The sequence below is a fragment of the Macaca thibetana genome, chromosome 11 (assembly GCF_024542745.1).
Source record: "Macaca thibetana thibetana isolate TM-01 chromosome 11, ASM2454274v1, whole genome shotgun sequence".
NCBI lineage: Eukaryota > Metazoa > Chordata > Mammalia > Primates > Cercopithecidae > Macaca > Macaca thibetana.
The window spans coordinates 28,626,057-28,653,401 of record NC_065588.1 but is presented as its reverse complement, the minus strand read 5'-3'; the positions used below and the strand labels follow the sequence as shown (position 1 = coordinate 28,653,401).

The following is a 27,345-nucleotide window of genomic DNA, read 5'->3' as shown; positions in this document are numbered from 1 at the left end:
GCAGACTGCCTGCCCTAATGTGGTGGCCTCATCTAATTGATTGAAGACCTGACTAAAACAAAAAGACTGAGTATGAAGGAACTCCTATCTGACACTGATCTTTTCTGGTCTTAGGATTGAAACGAAAACATAAGCCCTTATTTGATTTCAAGTCTTCCAGCTTTTAGTCTGGAACTTACACCATCCTCCTGCTTCTCAGGCCTTTGGAACCATGTATCAGCTCTCCTGGGTTTCCAGCTTATTGACTACAGATCTTAGGACTTCTCAGCTTCCATAATCATGAGAGCCAATCCTTTATGATAAATCTCTTTCTACACACACAGACACACACACAGAGACACACACACACATGCCCTATTGACTCTGTCTCTCTGGAGAATCCTAATATACCAACTATTTTTCAAAGTCTAATTATTTGAAAATAATTTCATGTTAGGTAAGAAGCATGAAAGGTTTTCAGGGAAACTCTTTTATTTCAATTTATTATCTAAAAACCAGTTTCTCCATCCTTTGTAATTTCAAGATTCAGCCTTTGGTGTCTCTACTCCCTTCTACATGGGTACTCCTACTTGCCTTATAATCATACCCTCAAGAAAGAAGAATTCAAGGATGAGAACTGATGCATTATTAAAGCATGCAAAACTATTACCAGTCCAGAAATACGAGGTGAGTTCTTGGATTGAGAGATATGGATTTCATACCTATGAGAAAATATTCCTTTACCAAACATTTTGGACTAGAAATAGTCTTGACACGTGAGTCTACTATATTAATACCCACTTGTAAGAAACAGAAATTTTATGTTTCCTTCTTCTCCCCACTCTCTTGTTCCCATAATCATCAGCGTTGAAGAGCAACACAAATAATTTCTTTTGAATAGTACCTAGCTGGCTATCACACCTATCTTTTAATACAGTGTGCAGCCTATATATGGCTCTTTAAATACAATGTATATTTAATTATACAATGGTTATCTATAGAGAATTATTTTTAAAGAGAACTTTAAAAAATGATATAAATAAAAACCTTTTAAGTCACTCATGTCTTCATCCAGAAATAAGCTCTATTAAACTGTTGATGTGTATTATACTCCTACCTAGAGATAGCATTTCCCTTTTGTTTAAAGATAATAAATAATCCTCAGTCTTTGATGAGGACACATAGAATTCCACTACTACCACCCCTATACTGTCACCAAGATCTGCCTTGTACCTCCACATTTGGATCCCAGACCAATGCCATGAATCAAGTTACGTCACAATCCAGCTTAGAAAAGCACTATATATCAAATGAACTGTAGGACCCAGCCAACATGTATCCACAGGAGGCAGAAGACTACATGAGAGAGTGCTAGATCAAGGGGAGATAGAACCTGTGTTTGCGTAATGGAGAAATTATTGATATGGGAACGTTCTCTCCCAGGATTTAGCACCCCAGCAAGACTACCCGAGATAATGCTAAGACATAACTATATGGCTCTTGGAAGCGTACAGAAAGCAGTCCACATCATGTGAAACAGAAATGCCATACTGCTGTGGCAGACAGAAGTCTTATCACAGACTACACAACTGGAAGTTACTGGCTTAACAGAATGATGGAAAGGCCTATTGAAGGCACAGCTAAGACCTCACCTTGGAGATCATATCCTGTAATCCACTCTCTAGGTCACAGAATACACAGTAAATCAATAACCATTAAATAGAGCTATGTTTCCTATGTTTCCCCAAAGTAGAATTTATGGCTTCAGGAACCAAGGGGTAGAAATAAGAGTGGCCCTACTTACTTATCGCCATTCTTAGTAACTGACTCAGACAATACGTGCTTCTTACTCTTGCAAAGTCTGGGCTTTAGAGGTACTGACTCCTGGAGGGGGGATGCTTCCACCAGAGGAAACAGTAGAATGAGTCTCATTACACTTTTAGCTATGACTGTCACCTGGTCATTTCAGGCTCCACATGTCAAGAACTCTATATAAAGAAAGAAAGCAAAGGTAATTGATCCTGATCAATAAAAGGAGATAGGGCTGTTACACAATGGGATAAAGTAAAATTACGATTGGCATCCAAGTGATCCAGTAGGGTATCTCTTGGAAGTCCCTTGCCTAATTTTGACTGTAAACAGACAAGCACAGCAGTCATAGCAATAACATGGCAGCCAGGGCCTTATAGGTCCCATGGATACAGGCCTGTGCTATCCCATTAGGTAAACCCCTAGAACAAGAGTTCAACCAAGCATAAGAGGAGTCTAGAAAAAAGAATAGAGAAGGGAGATGAGAATCAGTTGGCTCCTGAGAACAGCTGTAGCAGGAGTTACAGCTTCTCCCACTAACTTTTCTCTTTTAAGTTTCCCCAGAAAAGAAGCCCAGAGAAACTAACAGGATCCTAGAGGAGCTGTTACAAGAACTTATTATATAGAGGAAGTGGATCTGAGTGTACAAAACATGGACTGTGGTGCACCACTCAGAGCCTGCCTTTAGGACTAATGTACTAATTTCTCCAGCTGCCGGAAGTAGTGGTTTGTGGTACTCAGTTGGGTCCCTCTCCAAGAACTGCTACCGTGGCCAAGGTCACGCACTCTTCCTTAGAGCCTCCCCCATCCAATCGACGGTCAGTGGAGTACAAAAGATCAGTCCCCTTTCCCCAAGGTGATTGAACCCTGAAGGGCCATCCCAGCTCCAGGGCTCCTTAAGGGATCAGCTGAAGCCCTTGTGCAACTATATTTTGCGCGATCCTACACTTCCTCCTTCCCAATAGGTGCAGAACCTCAGGACATTCCCTAATTAATTTTCTGCACATGAATCTCTATCATAGAGCCCTTTTTGAAGGCATCTGACCTAAGGCAAACTGGTAAAGACCATAGTAGTATCTAGTATCAGCTGATTATTAAATCTGGGTATAGCACAGTAAAAGACATTAACTCCTAGAGCTGGAAGGAATTAGGAAGAACATCCTGTTCAATGGCAAACAGTGTTTTCTCCAAAGATGAATTTAGAAAAATGGCAAAGGTAGGGAGGGAAGGAAGAAAAGACAACTGACAAATACTCAGAATAGTTTGTATAATCCCTTGGACAAATATCTTTATAACTTGGAATACTTACTTTAGTGACTAGAAGAATGTCACTGAGAAAACTGGCAGTGCTTTTGAAGTCAGCTATTTTGATTGTAACAACTAGGGGGTGGCTACTACTGGCATCTATTGGGTGGAGGTCACCAAATGCTGCTACAGATGGGACAATGACTGTAGAACCCCCACAACAAGGAATTATCTGGTCCAAAATGTCAATTATGCCAAGGTTACAAAAGTGTGGTTTGGAGTTTACCAGCCACATTATGCTTATTATCTCATTTCATTCTTGGGATTACCAAGATTGTTTAGCATCTCCAGATGGCAGTCACTATGTAACACTGGAAGTTTTTTACCCCCTTAATCTCTTCTCTATAAACCAAGAACGATACAAGCCTATTTATAAAGCTTGATTTGCAGGTGGCTCAAGACTATCATTCACTAAGATATTCAAATCATTCACTGTATTAAGAAATTAAATCATGAATTTGCATCAGAGAAAAATTATGTGCACATATATGAATTCTGCATTTATACAACGTTTATTTCCAAAGCTTGATTCTCATAAAGAATGTCTATATTTTATGTGACTACTGGTGGATTTGATCTATTTACATACCATGTTTTTTATCATTTTGGTTTTGTCTTTTTTTATCCCTGAAGGACAGATTCAGTAAATATTATCATCAATGTTAATACACAGCTCTGTTAAGAGAAGTATGGTTTTTGCTAGTGTTCTCTCTGAAGTTCTGATTCTGCCACTTTCCAGTGGTGTGACCTTGCACAAGCTATCTAATCTTTCCCAAAGCTTTAGTTTTCTTACCTGTAAAATGAGGATTATAACAGGATCTGAACTACTGGCCCTGTTATAAGCATTAAACGAGATAATACACATGAATCACAGTGACTGGTAAACCATACACAATGAATAAATAGCGGCTGTGTTAAACATTTGCTGCTTTTTGGCTTCTAGCATTTATTTCTCCTTCCTAATGACAACCTGAATTCCATTGGGGAATTAATTCTTACTCACTGGACTGTGACTAGGAATCTTGCCTTTCCCTAGCAAAGAGGCAAGATGTGACCCAAACTAGTTTAATTAGATGATTCCTCCTTGGAATTTACATAGTCAGTGGAGAAACAAAGACACAGGAATGGTTAGTTTTGTTCATCCCTAGTAATGGTGCCCCTGGCCAGTTTATTTTTCATTACAAGAGCACTGTTAAGGCTGCTGCCTCTGAGTTTCCAAAGACATCTTGCTTCTTTGCCCATTACCAAGTCTGGTATACAGCTTCCTATCATGCCTCTGATAACCTTTCAACAAATTCCCTTTTCCTGAAGTTAGTCTGATTCAGTTTCTATTGCTTGCAATTAAAGGACCCTATAGATACAGAGTAGCTATGCATCACATTCACCTGAAACATTTAAGCTGTTTAACTAAAGTAAATACAAATAAGACTTAGTAATTTGTCTCTGCTTCCAGAAATGTGTAATCATTAATTTGCTTTTTGATTTTAGCCCTCATACACATCCACATACAGTGAAATCTACATAGGAATTGAAACACTGTTTACCTAAAGGAAATTTTCCTGTGGTGCAAAGGTGCTGTTTAAGCAGTCATCTCTGTTTGCTCTCCGTTGGAGCACTTCTTGGTAGGACTTCAAGAAATACAAGGCAAATGAAAAGAAACTGAATGTCTGATTGATGTTTGATTGCCTGAGTCCACAATTCTATAGGCTCACCTGAGATCTTAAATAAGAATCTTTTCAGATACAGAAATTTTCATTATTTTTGGCTTTACTTCTGTGCCTTGGATGTGGTTGCTCTTTGGGGTATAGCTGTGGGTCAAGACTCTGTGTGGTAAATCTCAATCTGCAATTCCTGGCATGAAGATCATTAGGAGAGGAGTGTAGCAGTAGTAACTGCATGTTTCTTAAATAAGGAAAGAAATGAATAATCACTTTGGGTTTTGCTTTACAGATGCTTTAACTTCATTTTTTAATGTGGAAAGATGAAACTCAATTCTCTCTCATCCAAGTACTAACCAGGCCAGACAGACCCTGTTTAGCTTCTGAGATCAGATGAGATTGGGTGCGTTCAGGGTGGTATGGCCATAGACGAAACTCAATTCTCTGAGTTACGTAGCATTTGATTCGCAGTATAACTCTTTCAAGGAAATGGAATATTATGCCTCTCTCAGGTTGATAGCAATAAGAAGCCAGTAAGATGGCATTTCAGTGCAGGGTACAAAAATCATTTCTTTCCCATCACTTGATAATACAAAATTCAGTGTTCCATTAGTTTTCCCACATTCCAAATTAGAAGAAAGGCAAATAGTAATGATTCTTTGAGTAGGGAAATTTGGAAAAACTAAATAAGAAGGACAAAGATTTTCTGGCTCTTGCTGAATAATTCTGCCAAATATTTTGGCAAAATATTTATTAAAAAACATAAGGTGAAAATTAGTTCATTTGGCAGATACTACAAATGGCTAACCGTCGTTATTTTCAGTACTACTGGAAACATCTTTTATAGTCTGAAGTGTATAGTTTACGTTTTTCTGTAAGTACCATTACTGATCTGTCATTTTTGTTGCAAGTTTCTAAAACTGAAATGACAACTCCAAAAGAATTCCTATAGGTTAATTTATAACAACAGAGAAACTGTTCTACTAAACTTCACTAAACTTCTACTAAACTTCACTTAAGTCAGTCAGCTGCCAAACAGGGCATTTTTTCTTCGTCTATAAGTGAAACAGATGCGTAAGAATCTGTTAAGTGACATAAGCATGCCTATATACATAGCTTGTGAAAGAAAGAAGCAAACATAAGGAGCCATGTAAACTTTGGAGTGTAAGAGTAGAAGTAAGGATACCAGTTAGGAGACTCTTGTAGAAGTCAGGCAAAACATAATAGCTTGGACGGTGGTGATAGTAAGAGTTGATAAGAGTTGACAGCAATATATATCAGATTCTGAATATATATTGAAAATAGATTTCACTATGTATTGGATATGAGGGAAGTGGAGACAGAAGTAATTTTTTAAATTTTAGCTTAGAAATTATTATGCTGGGAAGTGTTCTCTGATCCATCAGAGCTTGGTTAATTACCATCCTGGTCCTGGTATATAGCCAGTATATAAATATTCAATAAATATTTGTTAATAAATGAATAGAATAAATAAAATCTATGCAACAGAACTCAACGGAACTCAAAACTCTTGTCAATAAAAGTACTGGGAAACGTTTTCTTGGTATAGGATTGTACAAAAACTTTCTTTCTACTAGAGTGCTTCTTATAGAATTGGTGCTACATCACCAATCGTTCCTATTTCTCCACAGCCTTGCCAGCATCTGTTGTTTCCTGACTTTTTAATGTCCTGAATGGCCTAGGTTTTCTTCTAGGGGCACCTCATTTTTCATTGAGGATCCCGCTTACTTTAGATACATCATCTTTTTTGGTTCAAGGCTTCTGCCAAAAATAAATAGCTTAATAAGATACAAGTCATTTCTCACTAGGCTCATACGTAGCACCACAGAAGGTATTGGCAAATGGCTAAATAAATATATACCAAGTTTTGAGTCTAATGAAATTTTTCTACTTACTTACTTTGGTCAGTTTAGCTATTTCAAGAACTATGTCTTAGAGTATGTATTTATTGTATAAAACCAAGGCTGTGGAGAAATAGGAACGCTTTTACACTATTGGTGAGAGTATAAATTAGCTCAACCATTGTGGAAGACAGTGTCGTGATTCCTCAAGAATCTAGAACTAGAAATAGCATTTGACCCAGCAATCCCATTACTGGATATATACCCAGAGGATTATAAATCATTCTACTATAAAGACACATGCACGCATATGTTTATTGTGTCACTATTCACAATAGCAAAGACTTTGAACCAACCCAAATGCCCATGTATGATAGACTAGAAAAAGAAAATGTGGCACATATACACCATGGAATACTATGCAGCCATAAAAAAGGATAAGTTCATGTCCTTTGCAGGGACATGGATGAAGCTGGAAACCATTATTCTCACAAGAACAGAAAACCAAACACCACATGTTCTCACTCATAAGCGGGAGTTGAACAATGAGAACACATGAACACAGGGATGGGAACATCACACACCGGGGCCTCTAAGGGGGTGGGGGGGGCTAGGAGAGGGATAGCATTAGGAGAAATACCTAATGTAGATGACAGGTTGATGGGTGCAGTAAACCACCATGGCACGTGTATACCTATGAAACAAACCTGTACATTCTGCACATGTACCCCAGGACTTAAAGTATAATAATAATAATAATAATAATAAAAGAAAAATGAGGTGCCATATATTTCAAGTGAAAACTCTTTGCATTACTGTTAATAACTGCATCTGCTTAGAAGGGAATTAAAGGTATACTACTTAACCAATAGAAGTTGCTCAGACTCAGGGTGGTTTTACGTCTGTGAGTTTACTACATTCAAGATTGACTTTTCAGCTATGCAGGTACAGATTTATCAAAATACCAAGCATAGATCTTTTTCTTAAGAGAAGACTTGAAATAACTCAAGTTCATAAAACTGACCATAAAACCTTCCCCTATGCTAGAAACAAATCACAATCAGAAAGCTGCCTAGTGAGCAAGGAATTTGAACAAACAGAGTTAGATTAGATAAATGTTTAATGGAACTCCTTCATTAAACAACATTTCATTAAACATCTGTTATGTTTCAGGCTTATTCTACATACTGAGAATACAGCAGTGAACAAAACAAATGAGGTTTTTTTCTCTTTTAGAGCTTATATTTTATAGTAGGGGAAAAAGATAATTAACAAGAAGTTTTGTCTGTTTTATTTACTGATATATCCCCAGCACTCAGAGTGCTACCTGGCATATGTTAGGTATTTGATGGTATTTGTTCACTGAATGAATAGTGAGTGATAAAAACATTAACATAATTTCAAAGTGTTTTATGCACTAAGAAGAAAAAATTGAGTAGTGACATTATACAGTAAGGTTGGTAGGAGAGAAGATAGCTAATTTATATTGGGTGGTATGGTAGATTAAATAATTACTGAGCAAATATTTAGCCATTCTTTTTCCTCACCTCTGTGGGATAAATAGGCTTTCTCACCCATTGATGTTGAGCTTGACTGTGTGACATGCTTTGGCTTCATGGTATATGGAATGTACGTCCCTGCTTCTTGACCTTGAACTTGACCATATAACTTGCTTTGTAGATATCAGCAGATAAGGCACAATCAGAAGCTTGCAATGTTTACCTGTTTGGACTTTCTCTCTTGCACTCTGCTACTGACATGAGAAGAACATGCCTTGTTCACATCATCACAGTTTCCTTTTGAGTTTTGGAAACTCTGTTCAAGTGGCTTAATTTCTTTCGCTAAATTCAAGGGCTTTCATTTTTGAATGTGTATGCTATTTTCAATAATCTCTACTGATGTATGAGTCATGAATATGAAAGGAGTGAATGAACCACACTGCACACTGGTGGAAGAAGTGAAAGAGATTCTTATAACTATGATTATATAATGATGCAGAAAGGTATATGTAAAGCTGTTCTTGTTGTTCTTAACAGGATTGTTAAGTAACTTAACCAGTAAAACCAACTAAGAGCAGAAGGAGAGGGCATGTTTGTTTAGCTCCATGGCTAAGTTCCACCCCAGACAAGATATTTTCATTTTCAACACATGATACATAAGAAAAGGAAAATGTGAACCACAGGAATGGAGTAAATATTGAGGATAAAAGCAAAGTGTTGAATATATTATAGTCACACTAAAGCTTAAATGAATAAGTACTCTAAACGACAAAGGAAAAACTAAGCCATAAAGTTATTTTAAACGTCAAATATCCCCACAGATGAATAAAAAGTATACATTTAAATTTTTGTAAAATGGCAAAGAAGATATGATTAATATGCTCCTAGTACAAGGTATTAATCACAGTATTCTGTGATACACAGCAAAATACTGTGATATACAGCAAAAATTAATAAAAAACCATAGTGAAAAGAATAGTGGGACTATTTTATGACTCAATCTCAATGTACACTGCTGGATATAGGGCTTATCTTGGAATATTTTACTTCAAATCAAATGTTCATAAAATCATCCCCACATTGGAAAAAAAGTCATCTGGAAAAGACTCAAATGGGTTGGTAGAATCTAACTTTGCAATTTAGTAGTATAATGTCCTGAGCCACAACCTTCTCTAACAACCAGAAAATCAAACATATGTTAAGAACCTGTGAAAATAGATACCAGAAAACCTGTATACTTATTACAAAGTTAAGATGGAAATTTCTCCTTGTTCAAGCTTAACATATGTGACTTAATTTGATAAACAGTACTCTGCTGTCTAGTTTCTCATTGTTTTCTTCAGTTTTATACTAACAATCAGAGTTGAAAAATAGCAGAGGCCATGGATAACAGGTTCAATAGCAAGAAAACGGGGAGGAGGAGAGAAGAAACAGATTAATTGATTACAGGGACAATAAAAACAGAGAACAGATGATGCCAAGGACTCAAGAAACAACGGAAATCTAATCTAGATGAATTTAGTAGAAAGAAATTTAAGCTCTTTTTTTAGTAAACTTTGTGGCCATCATTCTATGAAAAAAGTACTATTACTAACATATATGAAATATCCCTGAGTAATCAGGGGGAAACACTGTTGATTAACACAATCATAAGTTTAATCACTAAAATTTACAAAAAACCCTACATACATATACACACACACATATATACACACATATATACATATGTTTGAATATATACCCTATATATACCTATATATGTGTATGTATACGCTATATATACATATATATACACACACACCTTAAGAACTATTTTTAGTACAACTACATAGAACCCAAAACCTAATCTATCCAAAGTATCGCATATCCTCTGAACAGTGTTGTATAACTTAGGCATTAACTGTAGAAAATCTCAGATTACTTGAAAAAGAATGATATTATGGTGGCCAAGTTGCAAACTTTCTACAAGATGATGAACCTAGCAATTGCTAATGTTCTGTTCTAGTAAGAATGAAACCCACCTAGTTTAACTTCAAAGGATCAGTTTTAGAATTAGCCAAAAGACTAAAAAGCTGGAAAAATATTTCTTTAGTAACCATAGCAACTTGGGAGAAATTACGAAAGAATGTAGTGGCCATTTGTAATGTTTTCTGATTTTTGATATCCTCCCTATGTTTAAAAAAATTTCCAGCCTTATGAGGTATGATTCCCCTACATAAAACCCAGAAAACTCAATTATCTAGCCTGCTCTGCTCCTAAGGCTCCACTAACCAGAATCAAATGTGCAAGACTTTGATTCATAAATGAGGAATTAGAGGTCTCTGTATAGCATCTATTTTGCTCGTGAGGATGATAATAGAAGTATCCAAATTTGGGAGATGGAAATGATTGAACTATACAATAGTTTTTCCTAGTGCTTGATGGGAATGTGCAGCAAAGAGTGGTTTATCTTTAGCCAGTTTTGCAGTGTAGTTTTTGCTATTGTTCATGGAAGCTTAACCTTGGTTTTCCAGCCCTCTAACAACTTGGTTGCTTACCTAATATCCTTGTAATAAACTCCTCTGCTGCTTAGCCAGATGAAAGCAGCTTCTGTTATTTAAAAGAAGAACCCTGGTTGATAATATAAATTGGTTCTAGAAGTGGTTGAAGACAATATAATCTCAGGAAAATCAGAAAGATTTTAGTTACCTGGTTCTGTAAGGGTTGATGGCTGTAAAAATCCAGCTGGTATTCTTTAAAAAATGTAAAATGTAAAAAATGTAAAATGTAAAAATGTAAAATCTGGTAGTTCATAGCGTGCCATAGCAAAGTAACAAATAATTAACTACAGCTACTTGAAATAAAGTGACCACTGAAGGCAAGACTTTCAGTGGCCCAACATTTGGATTCTTCTATTACCAGATCCAGGGGCTATGGACATGGAAAAATATGAAGACCATGAAGAGTTCAAAAACAAAATTAGTTTCACACACACTAATTTCACACAACAGCTTAAAAAAGATAATTAAAGTCTTGTGATGCTAAATTCTCAATTCAAGCAATAATCAAGGCCACCATTTACTCCGTAACATTGCTCCTTGAAAGGTAAAAGTCAGTGTCTGTGAACAACAGTGTCTGTCTTCTGTAGGCTACGAATGCTGGTGGGTTACATGGCTTTCAATGTTATGGGACGCTGAGGTAGCAAAACTCAAGTAGACACACCTAATTATAAGAAGCAGGAGGAAATGGTAATCAGAATGCTCTGACCTACAGGGACATTAGCTTTGGGTACTTGATCAGATGAACCATATGAACAAAACTGATAGGCATCCCAAAAAGTCCAACTTAAAATTATAAAAATATCCAAACTTAATGAACAAAGGCCTGACATGAGCTACTACAACAAAAATTTGTAATGTCTTCTCCAATGTCCAGTCCTGAGTCAATTCACATGCCCAGAGTTTTTTGAGTGAAGAGGAGATTGCACATCATGGAAAATGACTATTGCAATACTATCACAGGTAAGAGACTGTAAATCTTCAGTTTGGCCTTCCTCATCTAGGTAGCTCCACTGGAGAAAGGGAAATATCAGGTCTTTTGTGTACCAGTGTATCATAACTTTGAACCAAGACTAAAACTGAAGACCTAGAATACCGCCTTGTACTACTGGTCAGAATGGATGTTATCAGAATCAAATGGTGAATGAAGTTTCCATCTGAATTTGTCTCATACCTAGCCCAATTGGGCCTTACACACATAACATAGTTATCTCCAGAGTATGCAGTAGACATTGGAGGAGAGTGATTTATAAGAGACTTAATCAGATAGTGATTTCAAATGCAGCTGCTGTTATAGATGTGAATTTAAAAATGTACATCTAGAGCTCTTAGGACCAGGTATACAACTATTAATCTGGCAAATGCTTTTTCTCTGTATCTCAATACACAGAGAACAACTATAACAGCTGTATTTATATGACAGGTACAATAGTAAACCATTTCATCTCAGGGTTATATAAATTATTTGGCTCTGTACCACAATATATTTCACAAAGACCATTAGTGTCTCACCATCATATATGACAACTACATTGATGACATATGTGTCCAGAACCTAGAAACCAGGAAGTAATAACTACTCAAGAATCTCTGGCGAAGTATACCTATGAATTCGGTAAGGTGGAAGATATAGCACATGAAAATGTAAGAACTATACTTCTGTAAAATTTCCGGAGGTCCAGTGATCTTGCGTATACCAGGATAGACTTTACAAAGTTAAAGGCAACTTCCTGCATGTTGCACCTCCTACTACTAAGAAAAAGAGGCACATTGTTAGGTGGAACTTTGCAAATGGTATTATACATTGGTTTGAGAGTCCTGCTTTGACCTATTTATGAAGTGACCTGAAAGCCTCCAGTTGTGAGTGGGACCCAGAAAAAAGGAGGCTTCCTTGCTAGTCCAGACTATAGTGCATCTACCTGGCCCTAATTAATGAGCAATAGATTCAATGGGTGTTAGAAGTTTATTGAGATGCTATGCGGAGCTTGTGGCAAGTTCTAATAGAGGAATCCCAGTAGAAATCTCTAAGGTTTTGGAACAAAGTCATCAGAAAGGAAAATCTTATCCCTTTGAAAAGCAGCACTTAGCTCATTCCTAAGTGTTATTCAACATTGTATATTTGACTGTGAAAAAACAAATGTGACCTGATCTGCCCAAAATGAACTTGTTTTAGCTGATCCACCAATCTATTAAATCGGGCATGCTCAAGTAGAAAGCCATATCAAATGACTCTCATATACATGGACAAAGATTCAAGATGATTATGACAGCAGAAGTTGAATGATCAGACCACTCATGCTCTCAGCAATACTTGTCTTGTGGTTGGGTGCCACAAAATATTTCAGGTCATCCTCTCTGTAGACAATGAGTGAGCATATTTTTGTTTTTATAAGTGATAGCTTGATTTATAAGTGATAGTTTCTATTATTATTTTAGTTGATATTACTGTTACTATAAGTAAGTATGGAAGAAGAATGTATTTTGAAAGTTAGGTTTAAATATTGGCAATGGCTATATATTGATGTTAGACAGCCAGGTAGTGTATGTTTATTATGTTTTCTTGTTTTAGTACTTTTTGAAAATCTTTACATGTTGGGGCATATTCCATGCATATAAGTCCTGCCCCTCTAAAGTACAATCCACAAACAGTATTTTCTTAGCTGCTTTTGTGTTCACTGCACACATATAGGCATGTGACCAAAGTTCTACTTTTCTTCCCAGTTTATCTGGGTCTTATTGAAAAGGCACAAGTTAGATGGAGCCTGTAAAAACAGAGAGGTATACTAAATTCCTGTTAGTGGAAAAACTAAAAATTCCTAAATATTATATGACAAAGAATGCGTAAATTATTCAATTGGTCTTAAAAATTTACCAAGGAAGATCCTACAATCTCACCGTATAGTTTGTAGTCAAACAGAACCAAGTTAAAATCTTGACCCTCTTACTGATCTTGGGGAGTTATCTAATATCACTGACTCTCAATTTTCCTTACCTGTAAAATGAGGTCTTATTTTAGGGTTGTTGTGAGGATTGAGACAGTAAATATAAAGCACCCACTATTGTATCTTGGACAAACTTGGGACCCAATAAATGGTGTTTTTTAATATTTTTTTCTAATATAGAACATTTTACTTAATTTTACTTAACTTAAATTTCCATTAAGTTGAGTATGCATGCATACTCAACTTAATTGGTATTTATTTAGTTTTAAGGTGATACTGTAGTACTGTTTTCTGGGAGTCTATATTGCTGAGTTTTTACAGCAAACAACTCTTTCTTAGTTGAACATGTTCACATCTTTGAAACTCTTCTTCAAGGTTATATCTTTAATAGTTCACTCTGAACAATGATTTCCATGAAACTGTCATCATCTTTTCCTACATAAGAAACAAAAACAACATAGTTTTACAGTTAAAGCATATAATAAAATATAGTGGTGACATGTGGGCTCACTGTTTTCTTGGCCAGTCCTTTTCCATATTACTGAGTACCTCCAGCCCTTCTAGTTCTCTTAGCTGTTCATGTTACAGCTGTAACTCTTCACTGGTTCTAACTACTGTGGGCTTTAATAATTTTCTTCAGATATTGGCTTCATCCTAGATAGTAAAGTGAAATGGCTAGTATACAGGAAGTTGACAAGGGCCATTGGTGTGATATAGTAGAAAAAGACCTGGATCAAGTCTTAGCTATATGCCATTATTAGATGTAATCTCAGAAACGTTATCTCTATCATCTGGATTTTCTGGTTTACAAAATAATAATAAACATGCAAGTGATTATAAATTGTAAGAGTCAAATAACATATAAAAAACTTTATAAATTTTAGTTGCTAAACAAATATATATCATTATTAAGAATACTAGGATATAGGCTCTCTTTATTGGTTATTTTATTTGTCCTTGTAGCCTAAGCACAGTGCTCCAACTATTAAAGGTATTCATAATATTTCTTTATAGAATGAAAAAAAAATTTATACTGAAGCTTCTCCATACATAGCTTAAGATGGGATAGTGAAAAGTATACACAGATGCACACTGTGTAAATATATAGATATATATAGACAGATTAAGATGCAGGCAATTTGTAATAACACTTCATTCTCCATTTCCTTCTAAACAGTTTAATAGTATAGACTGGAGTGAGAACAGTGAAGGCAATGGTGGGCCCTTAATAAACAGCTCACAAATAAAGGTCCTTCAAACAGACACACACACATACACACTTTCATATATACACACACACATACATACACCTACACGTTCACACACACACACACACGCACACACAGACATTTTTAACTTCTAAGGGTGGCTGAAGGGCTTTATCAATATAATAAACCAAAAAAAATTCCCTCCATGTCTGTTGCCCCCAATAATCTGAGCTTTATGAGCCCAGATATTCTAGGATTGCATCTAAAAGGTATATCAAGAATCTAGAAAATAGACTTATTTACAAAAATTTGTATATATACATTTGCTTATTCTTTTAAGAAACCAAATCCTTTGGCTTCTCACAGACTATTTTTCCTCTTTTTATTATATAGTCTAGTCTACATTTTAGTTTTCATTTGACAGAAACCAGAAGTCCAAGCTGATCATCATAGTCTTAAGTGATCTTCCAGAATTTTGTTGTCAATTATTGTCAGCATAATGCATTTGGTCTTTATTCAAGCACTGTCATGTGCCAGTGGTGTCTATTATTGCTTCAAGCTATTATTTTGACCTCATGTAATTCCTTAAGGAGTACGTTCTTGTACTTTCCTTCCAAAATAAGGCTTTAAGCTTTAAAAGACATGGTGCTTCTGGTCTCGCACAGCTTTTTTGATCTACCTCCTGGGTTCAAGTGATTCTCCTGCATCAGTGAATACATGTTTTTTAAAGTTAAATCATTTTACCAACGAATAAAGTTAGCTGCCATTATAGTAATTCAAGAAGTGATTATTTAGATGAACAATTTTGAGTCATTACGTAAAAACAGAGATAAACATTTTCATATACTAGATGCCTCCAAAGTCTTTATGCTCACTGTACCTTGATTAGAATCCATCCAAAAACCAATGAAAAATACCTCATTAACTACTACACCAAACTAGTTTTTACGTGTACATGCATAAATTTACATTTTGATTTTAAGTTAAACCATATTTTATATTCCTTGCTACAGGAATAATGGGATATAATCTAAGCATTGGGCTTTATCTTTAACATCATCTCAATTACCACAGTTGAAATGGAAATAACGAATAGGGTTGTCTCACCAAAGTGTGTGATTGTCCACACATCAGTAAGCTTTTTCAAGATTGTTCTTATGCAAGTGAGAACAGCAAAACAAGAGAGATCATCAAGAAGACTGATAAAATATAAAGTGGGAGATAGCAATAAATTTGGTTTTAAAGTATAATTTGTGAAATAAGCTGTTAAAGAGTTTAAGATAGAAAAATAGTGAATAAGTTTTAAAATCATAATTATATTAAGCTTAAACAACTATAAAACCTTTAAAATCTGTTTACTCCATTGGCTTCACTAACCTCTCTTTCAAATCAAATTTCCTATGCTTTTAATTTAAGGAGAAGGATAAATTAGTGACCTAGTTGAAACATCATTTGGCAAGATGGTTAGTACTGGCTATTTTTCTAAATCCAAATATTTTTCCATTTGTTTATTGTCCCACCTGAAATGGATACAATTATACAACTTTGGAAGGTAAACTTCTACTGATTTAAATTACAATATAGCTTATGCAGAGAAGGCTAAATTCTCGTTGGCATCAAAAAATGAGGTACACCTGAAAACAGGCAACAATGAATGTGAGGGTATAGTATGATTTCTAATATGTGTTGGTTACATAAAAGCATTTTCAAATATGAGACCCAAATGAAAAGTTACAAGGGCAGATGTTTTAGACCACAGATGTTGAATTGTTAATGAGCTACTTCTTGCACATACAACTACACAGCCTCCTCCAGATTGGATAGAAGAGTAATTAGGATGAGAATGGGGCAGGAGGCTAGGGAATGCCAGGAAAGTGACATTTTTCTACACTAATGTATAAATGCCACATAATGTAACTACTATGATGCAACTGATTTATATCAAGAATTAAAAACCTCTCAAGAGGTTTATCAACTGTCAAGGAAAATGTTACTCATAGTCTTAACAGAAATTTAGGACTTTAAAAGTCATTAGAGGTCAGCTAGTCAGATTTCCATATTTCTAAGAAGAGAAAGTAAGGGACCATGAGATATTAAATAACTTATATTGAAATAATGGTTTATTCAATTAACTGTGTAACTGGTCAGAAAATAAGGGAAGTTCATTTTGTCTAAATATTATCTTTTAATAGTTGGAGATGCAAACGCCCAAGAATATTGCAGCAAAACTGGATTAAAAGAGCCCTTTTATATTTAAAAAATTCTGACAATGCCTTGACCACAAAACCTTTGAAGTAAAGAAAATTGCTTCTTACTCTTCTCTAAAAACCTAAATTAAAAGGATATTCTAAAGTGAAGGTTATTTTCCTGGAGGTGATTTAGAAAACACAGGCAATAATTTTGTTTCTTAAGAGGAAAAATAATATTTTATTACATTTGGATGAGATTTTATTTTTTAGGAATCACTGCTTGGCTGTGAGTAGTTGTTGCTTGCTGAATGTTACTCACACTTCCTTCCTCATAGCAAACTCATGCGTAACAGTCTTAACTTGTGGGATGGGTTGGAACTCTTCGTTCTAATGCAAGGGCTGTCAGTCGTTATAAACCACAAATTGTTCCTCCCTAGGGAAGTGTCAGGGATGTATTCTTTACCATCTCATTTTTCTGCCATCTCCATTTATAAAATAAAGTTTATGGCACTAATGATCAGATACGATGTATTATAATACCTTACCTGGCAATTAATACATAGAGAGAAATCTTCTCCAGAATAGCACCTAAGAGACTTCAATTGTCTAGTTACCCTGAGGCATAATAAGCGAATAAAAATTTTAAAGGGCTGAAAGGAAGAAACTTTCCTTGCAAGATAATTTTGATGATTTAGGATGGGAGTTGATAAAGATTCTTCTTTAAAGAACCAGATAGTAAATATTTGGGGTTATATGTCCTGATGGTCTCTCTTAACTACTCAACTCTGCTATTGAAGCATGACATCAGTTAGTGGACAATACAAAAATGAATGGATATGAATGTGTGTTTCAATTAAACTTTATTTACAAAAGCAGGCAGCAGGCTGGATTTGACCCATGAGTTGTAGTTTGCAACTTCTATTACAGAATTTATAGTGATTGAAGAGAGTCTGAAACCAAAATTTTAATTTTAATAAAATATGATATGGTCCTTCAATGCAAATCACTGTACTAGCAGGTACCTTGCTGATCCACGGAAAGATTAAATATATTTTTAAACCTTTTTAGGTTTTCCTGTTTGCCTTTTCTTCTCTATTATATAAGTTATATTGGAAATGTCTAAATCCATTAAAAATTAGATAATTTCTGCCAAGTTTGATGGAAAATTTATGAGTGTTGAGGCCACAGATTATCTTTTTGATTCCACAGTAAAGTCGAAAATTCAATGTAATGATCTTTTTTTTTCCTCAGGATTAGCATGAGAGATTTTTCAGAGAAATTTCTAAAAAGATTATGAGGTAGAATTCTTATAAGAAAGGCATTTTTATCACTAAAACTAATTCATCATTGATTTAAATTATTTTTCTGGTTGATCATTTTAAAAGCTCTCCTTATTTGGATATTTTCATTCCATAGTAATTTTTGGTTATGATTATGACTCGGACTAATATTACAAGTACTATGTATCTGACTTAGTAAATAATTTAGGATGTAATTTGAATGTAAATTATACTTTACTTAATTAGTACATGTACAGGTATCCCCTTTGTCCTAAGATGTTTAGACCAGACAAATACTAGGTTATTTATAAAGTTTAGTGAAATCTCTATTGATTTGACACACAAAAATTGGCAAATAGCATTTAAAATTAAAATTTTCTCAGTAGAATTCTAACTTTAATTCTAGTATAATTCTGAGTATAATTTTACTAAACAGGAATGAATAACTTATTAAATACATAATTTCAGAGACACAGAAAGAGCTATGTAACCTTATATAGCAATTTATAAATCCACTGTGTTTATATTGTTAGATAATCCATGTTATTTGAAAAATTAAGCATTTTGAAGTTTTCATTCTGTGTTTTTCTGTCTTTTAAAAGTACAAGACTAAAAAAAAGACATACTGGAAAAGTCTTCATTTCAAACTTTTAGTGAATTTTGTAAAAGTACGATGATGCCTAATGAAAGACTATTAGGACAAAAGACATAAAAGGTAGGACCTAATACAACAGTAGACTTCTTCCTTCAAAGATTTTCAAAAACTTCAAGAACAGAATTTCACAGACTGAAATTCAAGCTCAGTTGGAAACAAGGTCTATCGGGCTTTTAAGTTGTCTAATGTTGAAAATCTCAAGTTGACTCTCTAGTTAAAAAAAAAAAAAAAAAAGTCCTGGAGAAGGGAAAGGAAAATTTTTGTTCTGGAAATGTGTTCTTCTCTGATGTAAATAGAAATCCATCTTCCAAAGGAAGAAGTAGATGTGAGTTGCCCTAACTTAGTCTTTTGGAAAACAGACAAGAAGATTATGAATTTACTAAAATACTTTTGTTTTTCCTAAGTATTAGTTTATAAACTCTGAGATACCTTTTTTGTGTATGAAAATATTCCAAACCCCAAGATATTCACAAAACTTCACTCAAAACACTGAAATACATTTTTGGAATAGAAGAATATAGAGAATCTCAATTTTTAAAAATTTACGTAAGAGGTCTAGTAATTAGTTGGTGCTTTCATTTCAGATCATTTATTGACTTTCTTTTTTTTTTTATAGCTTTTCTGTTTGGAAAGATACAAACATTCAAAAATTAAAAATATGCCACAGTATGTGTTATTAATGAAACTTTAAAATCCCAAAGTGTAAGTAATAAATTTCCTACAAGTATACCGATTAAATCAGTTTTAATATTCTGTAACAGAAGTGAAATAAAATTTTAGAATTCATACTGTAAACTTCAGAGGAAGTAGAACACCAAACACTATTCTAAAGAGCACATTTTTAAATTAGCAACAATAATGCTGCTAGTTGTTTCAATTTTCTGTAAATAACATGGTAAAGATGATAATTAGCATAACACATATATTATTGAGTCCTTACTATAGCTGCTATTTTATTATATGTATTAACTCATAACAACTCTGTAAGGTAAGTCTTAAATTTATTCTCCTTAATATATAAGGAAACAAGCAAAGAGAAGTAGAACTTCAGTGCAAATGAAACCTAATGTCATGGTTTCTTTGCTGTTATTTTAATAATGTCTCTGCATGTGGTAACTGATTTACTGACTAATACAAGTGAATATTAGGCCTTTAGTATGATTTGCAAGACCACACAGACTAAATGCCTGAATTCATTGTCAGCTCTTTTCAAAGTTAATTTGCTTCATGGGGGGACCAGATATCTCTTAAAAAGGCATTTCTTATTCTTATTATAGGCACTTCTTATGGTAACCACGTAACTCCCTTTGACAAAAAAGTAACATTATCTTTAAAATTCTTTTCTTTCAAGAAAAATCTTCCATCTCAACCGAAGAAGTGTTAGTCTAAAATAATCTTATGAATGAGTTTGCTTTGTTATATAATTTCTCATTCAGATTTAGAACTCAAATAAGGATTGGTACTAATAAGGATTGATATACTATTAAGACAAGACACTAAAAATGTGGAAACAACTAAATATCCATTGACAGATGAATGGATAAAAAATGTGGCATATATGTACAACAAAATACCATACAGCTTTAAAAATGAAAAAAATTCTGCAACCCTTTGATTCAATATGGAACAGTATGGATGATCCTTGAGGACATTATGCTAAGTGAAATAAGCCAGTCACAGAAAGACACATACCGCATGGTTCCACTTATATACAGTATCTAAACTAGTCATATTCATAGAATCAGAGTGGAGCGGTGGATACCAGGGGATTGGGTTAGAGAGAAACAGGAAATACCCAAACAACAGCATAAAGTTTCGGTCAAGCAAGATGAATAAGTTCTAAAGCTCTGCTGTACAACACTGTACATCAATAGTCAATGATAAAATATTATAGACTTAAAATTTGAAAAGGAAGATCTCATGTTAAGTGTTCCTACTAAGATAAAATAAATAATTTAAAAAAGAGATGATAAAAAAGGATATACCCACAAGAAGTCTTGAATTTATTTGATACTTAAGTTCTTTCACAATTGCAATCCCTGTATGCATATAAATGTACCTGTAATTCCTTTGCTGAACGATTACTTTTGAATAATATTATTTAAAATAAACTCTTTGTGGGTACATATGGAAATAGGAGTTTTCTGAGCACATAATACTCCTTGAAAAGTCAACTGACTCTTTGGCTCAGAATTTACTCTTTAGAAGGTTAGACATCTATCAGGAATTTGAGTGAAAATGCTTTTAAAAACACTCTGAGGTAAACTGTACAAAGATTTAATCCCACATAAAATGTTTCTGTGAATGGTTAATTTATCTGGAAAGACAGCAAGTTTTTACTCTGGTGACAAATTCTCCTTTGTTGAAACCTAATTGTAGCCATCAGGAGGTGGGGATTTTCTTTGTATCATACCAAATTTGACTTCAAGTTAAGAGCATTGGATGGCTGGGCATGGTGGCTCATGCCTGTATTCCCTGCAGTTTGGGAGGCTGAGGTGGGTGGATCACTTGAGGTCAGGAGTTCAAGACCAGCCTGGACAACATGGTGAAACCCCATCTCTACTAAAAATAAAAAATAAAAAAAATTAGCTGGGCATGGTGGCAGCTGCCTGTGATTTCAGCTACTCAGGAGGCTGGGGCAGAAGAATTGCTTGAATCTGGGAGGCAGAGGTTGCAGTGAGCGGAGACTGCGCCACTACACTCCAGCCTGGGTGACAGAGCAAGGCTCTGTCTCAAAAAAAAAGAAAAAAAAGTATAGGACTAAAGTAGTGTCATGAGCTTTTAGTTCACTTCTTGAACTGCCAAATGCAGGATAATATCTTATCGTACGTTTTCTATTTATTTTGCCATTTTGACCACCAATTAAGTTTAGCTATGTGTCAAATTACCTCATACACAGTTTATGTTTGTTTTGTTACATTATGTAATGCAATATATGTTTGCAATATATATTTACACACAAATACTTAAATATATTTATATAATATATAACATACACTAAGCATATAAAGAAAACATCCTAAAACACTGCATGTGAAAAATTTTATTATATATTTTATTTTATATATATATTTATTACAGAGAATATTACAATAAACATCTAATTTTAAAGAGTTTCTTATTTTGTGTATTGCTTAGAGGACTGAAGATTTGTTGAAAAGACAACAAATCAAGTTAGATCCATTATCTTCAGCTACTGCTCAGAATAACATTAATAAAACCACATTGTATGAAAATGTTATTTGTTTCAAAGCTTAAATATGCATTCTAAACTCTTACAAGCATATTCTGAGTTTTGGTTTTGAAGTGGCACTATGGCAGAAGAGCCTGAATTTGCTAACTGTAATTATGTCCATTAGAACTACAGTGGTGTTAATACAGTCAGAAAGCTTAAAGGATGCATATACATGTCCATAAATAATATAAGAAATTAACAAATGTATGGCAAAAGATTCTAAAAATGTAGAACTGTCTATTATCTTTGTGAGTAAAGCTAAACTGGAAATGCTATAGGTTATTTCTAGGAGTCTACCAAGAAATTATTCACTGTTGCTTTTTGCTGACAGATGGGATTTATGTTTATAGACATGACTATCAGAATATATAATTATATCAGAAAATATCCTCAGATGAAGATTCGTAAGTTAGATGACAGAGGACATTTTAAATATTTTACAATTTCATGGTATTGTATGGAAGTCACTGACTGAGTTTACTGAAGTACAAATTAAAACTCTTCAGGAGATACTTACCCTTTTCTGTTCTTTTATATACTCTATCAATTCATCTCTTGTTCTTTTCACTGCCTCTTCCACAGCCTTTTCACTTCGTTTCTGCTCTTCTATTATTGCTGCCTTAACAGTTTCCTGTTTGTGGGAGAAGGCAAAACAGTCAGGGAGGTAAGCACTATGACATATTTGTGTCCATTTTGTATAAACTAAAAATCCTCTTCAGCGGGTTTCAGCTCATTCTATTCAAAGTGTACCTTTACACAGGAATAAGAACTTACAAAATCTTTTGGGATCTTTTAGAGATTTCACAGAACTCCCTTTCCCAAACTGAGTGAAAGGGAAAGGAATGGAATATGCCATTTATTGCAGGGAGTGCCTGACAGACTCCAATGGCTTCCTTACCAACCTTTCATTTGATGTTTACATGATTCATTGCCTTCCTGTATTTTGCACTATCCACATAAGACTTCCAACTTGTGTTTATTCTTCCAAGAACACTCTAATGCTCTAGCTGTTTTATTCACGTTTAATATTGCCATCATACAATAATCAAGTGTGGTCTGAGTGGTAAGATTTACAGCTAGTTTGGTCCTCTTGCCAGGTTAAGATGTTGTGAGCTGGACACCATAAGTAAGAGGTAAAAATTCCACCCAGTGTGCTAATATTTGAAATGAGAGATCCAGGGAGGGAAATGGTACTCTCCGTTTATTGAAAGAGTAATCAGGTACTGAAGAGATTTCAGAATTGCAAATACAGAAAGAAAGCTAAAATTCCGTAAAACTACAACACTTCTCAGGAAGTCATGATATTTTCTGCTATAATAGTGTATCATGAAATGGAATGAATGCCACGAAGCAAAATTTTTTCATTCCCATCTATAGGTACCAACCTTTTTTACTGGACATCAAGGCAATCAATTGGAAAATGGCTTGAGTTTCTCAGAATATTTGCTTCAGTTTTGATTCTTGGAGGTTCTGCTCTTTGTGGAGTTATGTATGACTTAGCTTAGTTTTCCCCAATTAATTTTAGATATTTATATGTAACTCAGAAAATATAAAATAATATAAAGGACTCTGTATTTGAAATCTATTTACTGTAAAAAATGGAGATGTGGAAATATATAAACACAAAGCAAGACACACATATATATACACTTGGATATAAAGAAGATGGGATAAAATGTACATACTATTTTCTAAACTCTAGCATTTTTTATTTAGAATATATCTTGGACATTTTCTTAAGACATTACATATTCTTCTATGAATATGATTTATATCATATTATAGGGCTACATAATAATTTATTTTACCAATTTTTAATCATGGGTATTTTGGTCATTTTAAATAAAATACAGCAGTGACAAACATCCACATATGTATCTTTGTGCTACATTGCAGTTACTTACTTTGAACCAATTCAAAAAGTGGAATCATTTTTGGCCAAAGGATTTAAACTCAATATATCTTTTGACATTTTGTACAAATTTCTTCTTATAAGCAGCTCATAAGAATGGCTATTTTCTTGCATCCTTGATAACATTTATTTTCATAGGTTTTTACAATCTTTGCCTACTTGGGGAGAATGATATCGAATTTTATCCCGTACTTTTAAAAGATTAGGTGAGTTGAGCATTTAATTTATAAAAATATTGGCAATACACACGTTTTCTCTTGTCATTTGCTTGATCTTATCGTCTACCACTTTAATATTGGTATACTTATTTTTTTTATTCCCTTCCTTATAAAATTAACTGAAAATTCTGAAAGTCTTTGATAAATTTCACTATTTTATTTTCAGTCACTGAGTACATTAAATGCTGGTTCCATTGATAGAGTACAAAGTTGTTTCCATAATTATTTCAAAAGATTAAAGTTGAAAAACTATAGCAATTTATAAAAGAAACACATGAGAATAAAACTATTTAGCATCTGCTATTATAATTCTTATTGACTTCACACTTGCAAATTTAGAATTTGAAGTTATTCAAATTTAGAAAGATAAAAATATTACATACTAAGCTCTCTGAAATAAAACACCTTAATAATTCTGTAGTGAAGAATATGAATATTCACATTATATGAGTAAATTAAAGGTATTAATAGCTTCACATTAGTTCAAGTCAGGTTTTGCTAACAGGTGAGTTATAAAAATCTTTAGTTTTCAGGGCTTTTGAAATTTTACAACTGCAGATAAAAAACTGTCATAAGAAGCATATTAGTAAATCTGACCAGGCCTGTATGATCAAGAGCAAAAAGCATCAATTTAAATAAATGGGCTATAACCAGAAAAACATGAAGAGTTAGTGAAAGTTATTCAGTTAACACTTTTGAGGGAGCTGAGTGTTTATATTATTAATACCTTCTCAGTTGAAATTTTTGAGGCTCTACAATTCCTTGTTTTTGAGCTGGCAAAGGACAATTTACAGTACAAAATTTCCCTTGGTTCTATCCTCCCCAGTTGGAGTTAAGTGACAGTCAAGGTTGTGAAGCTCATCCTGAAAAACTGCTCATCTATAAATTATTTCTTTGAATGTTATACAAAAGTAAAGTTTAAGCCTTCCACTTTCTAATCAGGCCCAATTCTGAATTAGTTAGAACTGATTAATACATTTTGTTTGCGTGTATGCAAGTGGTATGTGAATATCTGCCTGCATGTTTTGTTTGTTCCATAAATTAAATATATCATTCCTGGGAGTCATGAGAAGTAATCTAAAATAAAACATAGCTTGCAAGGAATAAACAGTTGCCACCAATAAGTACATTCAAATAGGAAATTCTGAAAAGTATTTTCCAAAATATTTTGGTGATAAGTGTCCGGAGCTGCGTGGCCCGGCCATAGCGATTATAACTGACGACTGATGCCTGAGCTCTATACATTTCCACTTTATGCCTCCTCCCTAAATTTACTTTCTTCCCTGTTCTGCCGTCTCATACGCCAGTACAAAATGGCGCTCTTCCTGGTTCTTCATCACCCATTTTCCCGCGCCCGGGAAAATGATCAACTTACAGCGCAGGCGCCATCCTGCGCCCGGGAAAATTACCAACCGACAGCGCAGGCGCAACATGACGTCCGACCGAAGAAACCGAGGCCTACCTGGCCACGCCCACCGCAGGGCCACCATCATCGCCCTGGCCCAACCTCCGCCCCTGCCGGTCTATATAAGGCATTACACTGCCACCAATAAACGAGACTTGATCAGGATACTGTCTTGTCTCCATTTCTCGTGTCTCTTGTCCCCCCGAGTTCCCACTCCCTCTTCTAGGGCCTACACTGACGATCCCGCGGGACGGGACAGATAACACCACCACTGCACATGGTATATTCTTTAAGGAAGGGTTTCTCAACCTTGGAACTACTGACAATCCTTTGCTGTGAGGGAGTATCCTGAGTGTAAGCAGCATACCTAGTATCTACCCACTAGATGGCTTCCAGCTGAGAAACACTATCCTAAGGTGAATAGTTTGGAATGAAAGGTACTCAATTGCATATATGTCATGCTGTATTTGTGAAAATATATCAGTCATACTTCTTGTCATATTGGAATATTTTTATCTAAAAATATATGCAGAAACATCCTATCCAAATGATAATCTAACTAGTGTTTAAATGTGGAGAAAGTTCCATATACTATTTTTAAAAAATAAATGACTGGAATTAGTTTTTATACTGTTATGATTAAGTAGGTCATGTTGAAAGTCATTCAGGGCTAAAAGCTTATATGATACTTTATACAAGATGTTATAATTTATCTTTACTGCTTAAAAGTGTAGTTATGCTTTAGTATCCGTTGAATCTACCATACATTTCAGAAATCACAGGATCATGAACTAGTAAAATGTCTGTGGTTGTCTGCCCTTTATCAGGGCAATTTTGTTAAGGATTGTAAACATAGCTCAATTACAGAAAACAAGTATCACCAACTAACTGAATTCTGGTCTGTGGGTTGTAAACCATAGTACTATGTGGTTGTGTAATTTTCTGGGGAAATTGTGTGTTTTACTTATTTTTTGTTCCTATACAAAATATATGCATATTATCTAATTATGTATTATTTCAAAAGTTACATATGGTTGTAGAAACGCACCTTAGAAAATGAGTGATAAACTAGAGATGCAAAGATGAGATATCACATGTTATACTGGGTTCTAGTTTGTGGTTGGTAGCAAACTCTGTTCATACATTCATTTGTCAAATATGTCCTAAATACCTATTTTGTATAAAAAATAGTCCCAAATACTGAAGCTACATTTGTCTATCTCTTGATAAGTTTCTAATTTACTTGTGAAAATAAAATATAAATGCACAGAAACTGAAATAACAGTATACTAAAAGAGATCTTAAAGGACATTGTAGTTAATGAGTGGTGGTAATACTGTTTGAGTTATAAGGAAGGAGATATCACAATGTCTACAACGGTCAGAGAAAACCTTAAAAAAATAGGTGAGCTCTGACTTGAGGTTTAATAGGTGTTTCGTGTGTGTAAAGAAGATGAAGACCGAGGGATCCATATAAGTAGCTCATACTGAATGTTATTTAGGAATAATAGCTTATACAACATTCGGTACAACAGTACAAAAATAGAACCTGAGTGTATGTTTGAGGCTTCTGGCTACAAATGAAGGCTCTCTTGGGAAAAGTGGAAAGGAAGGCTGGGACCAAGTATGGGGACCCTGAAGGCTTACAGCTGA

The 27,345-nt window shown here is 34.6% G+C and overlaps 1 protein-coding gene across 12 annotated transcripts in view; it reads right to left on the bottom strand.

Annotated features, from left to right (window-relative positions):
• Positions 1-27,345, bottom strand: part of CCDC91 (coiled-coil domain containing 91) — a 366,740-nt gene that overhangs the window by 37,417 nt on the left and 301,978 nt on the right. For all 12 annotated transcript variants that reach the window (XM_050746729.1, XM_050746737.1, XM_050746730.1 and 9 more), the window contains one exon: positions 22,676-22,789. In XM_050746729.1, the coding sequence (XP_050602686.1) occupies positions 22,676-22,789 (114 nt within the window). The remainder of the gene's footprint in view (positions 1-22,675; positions 22,790-27,345) is intronic.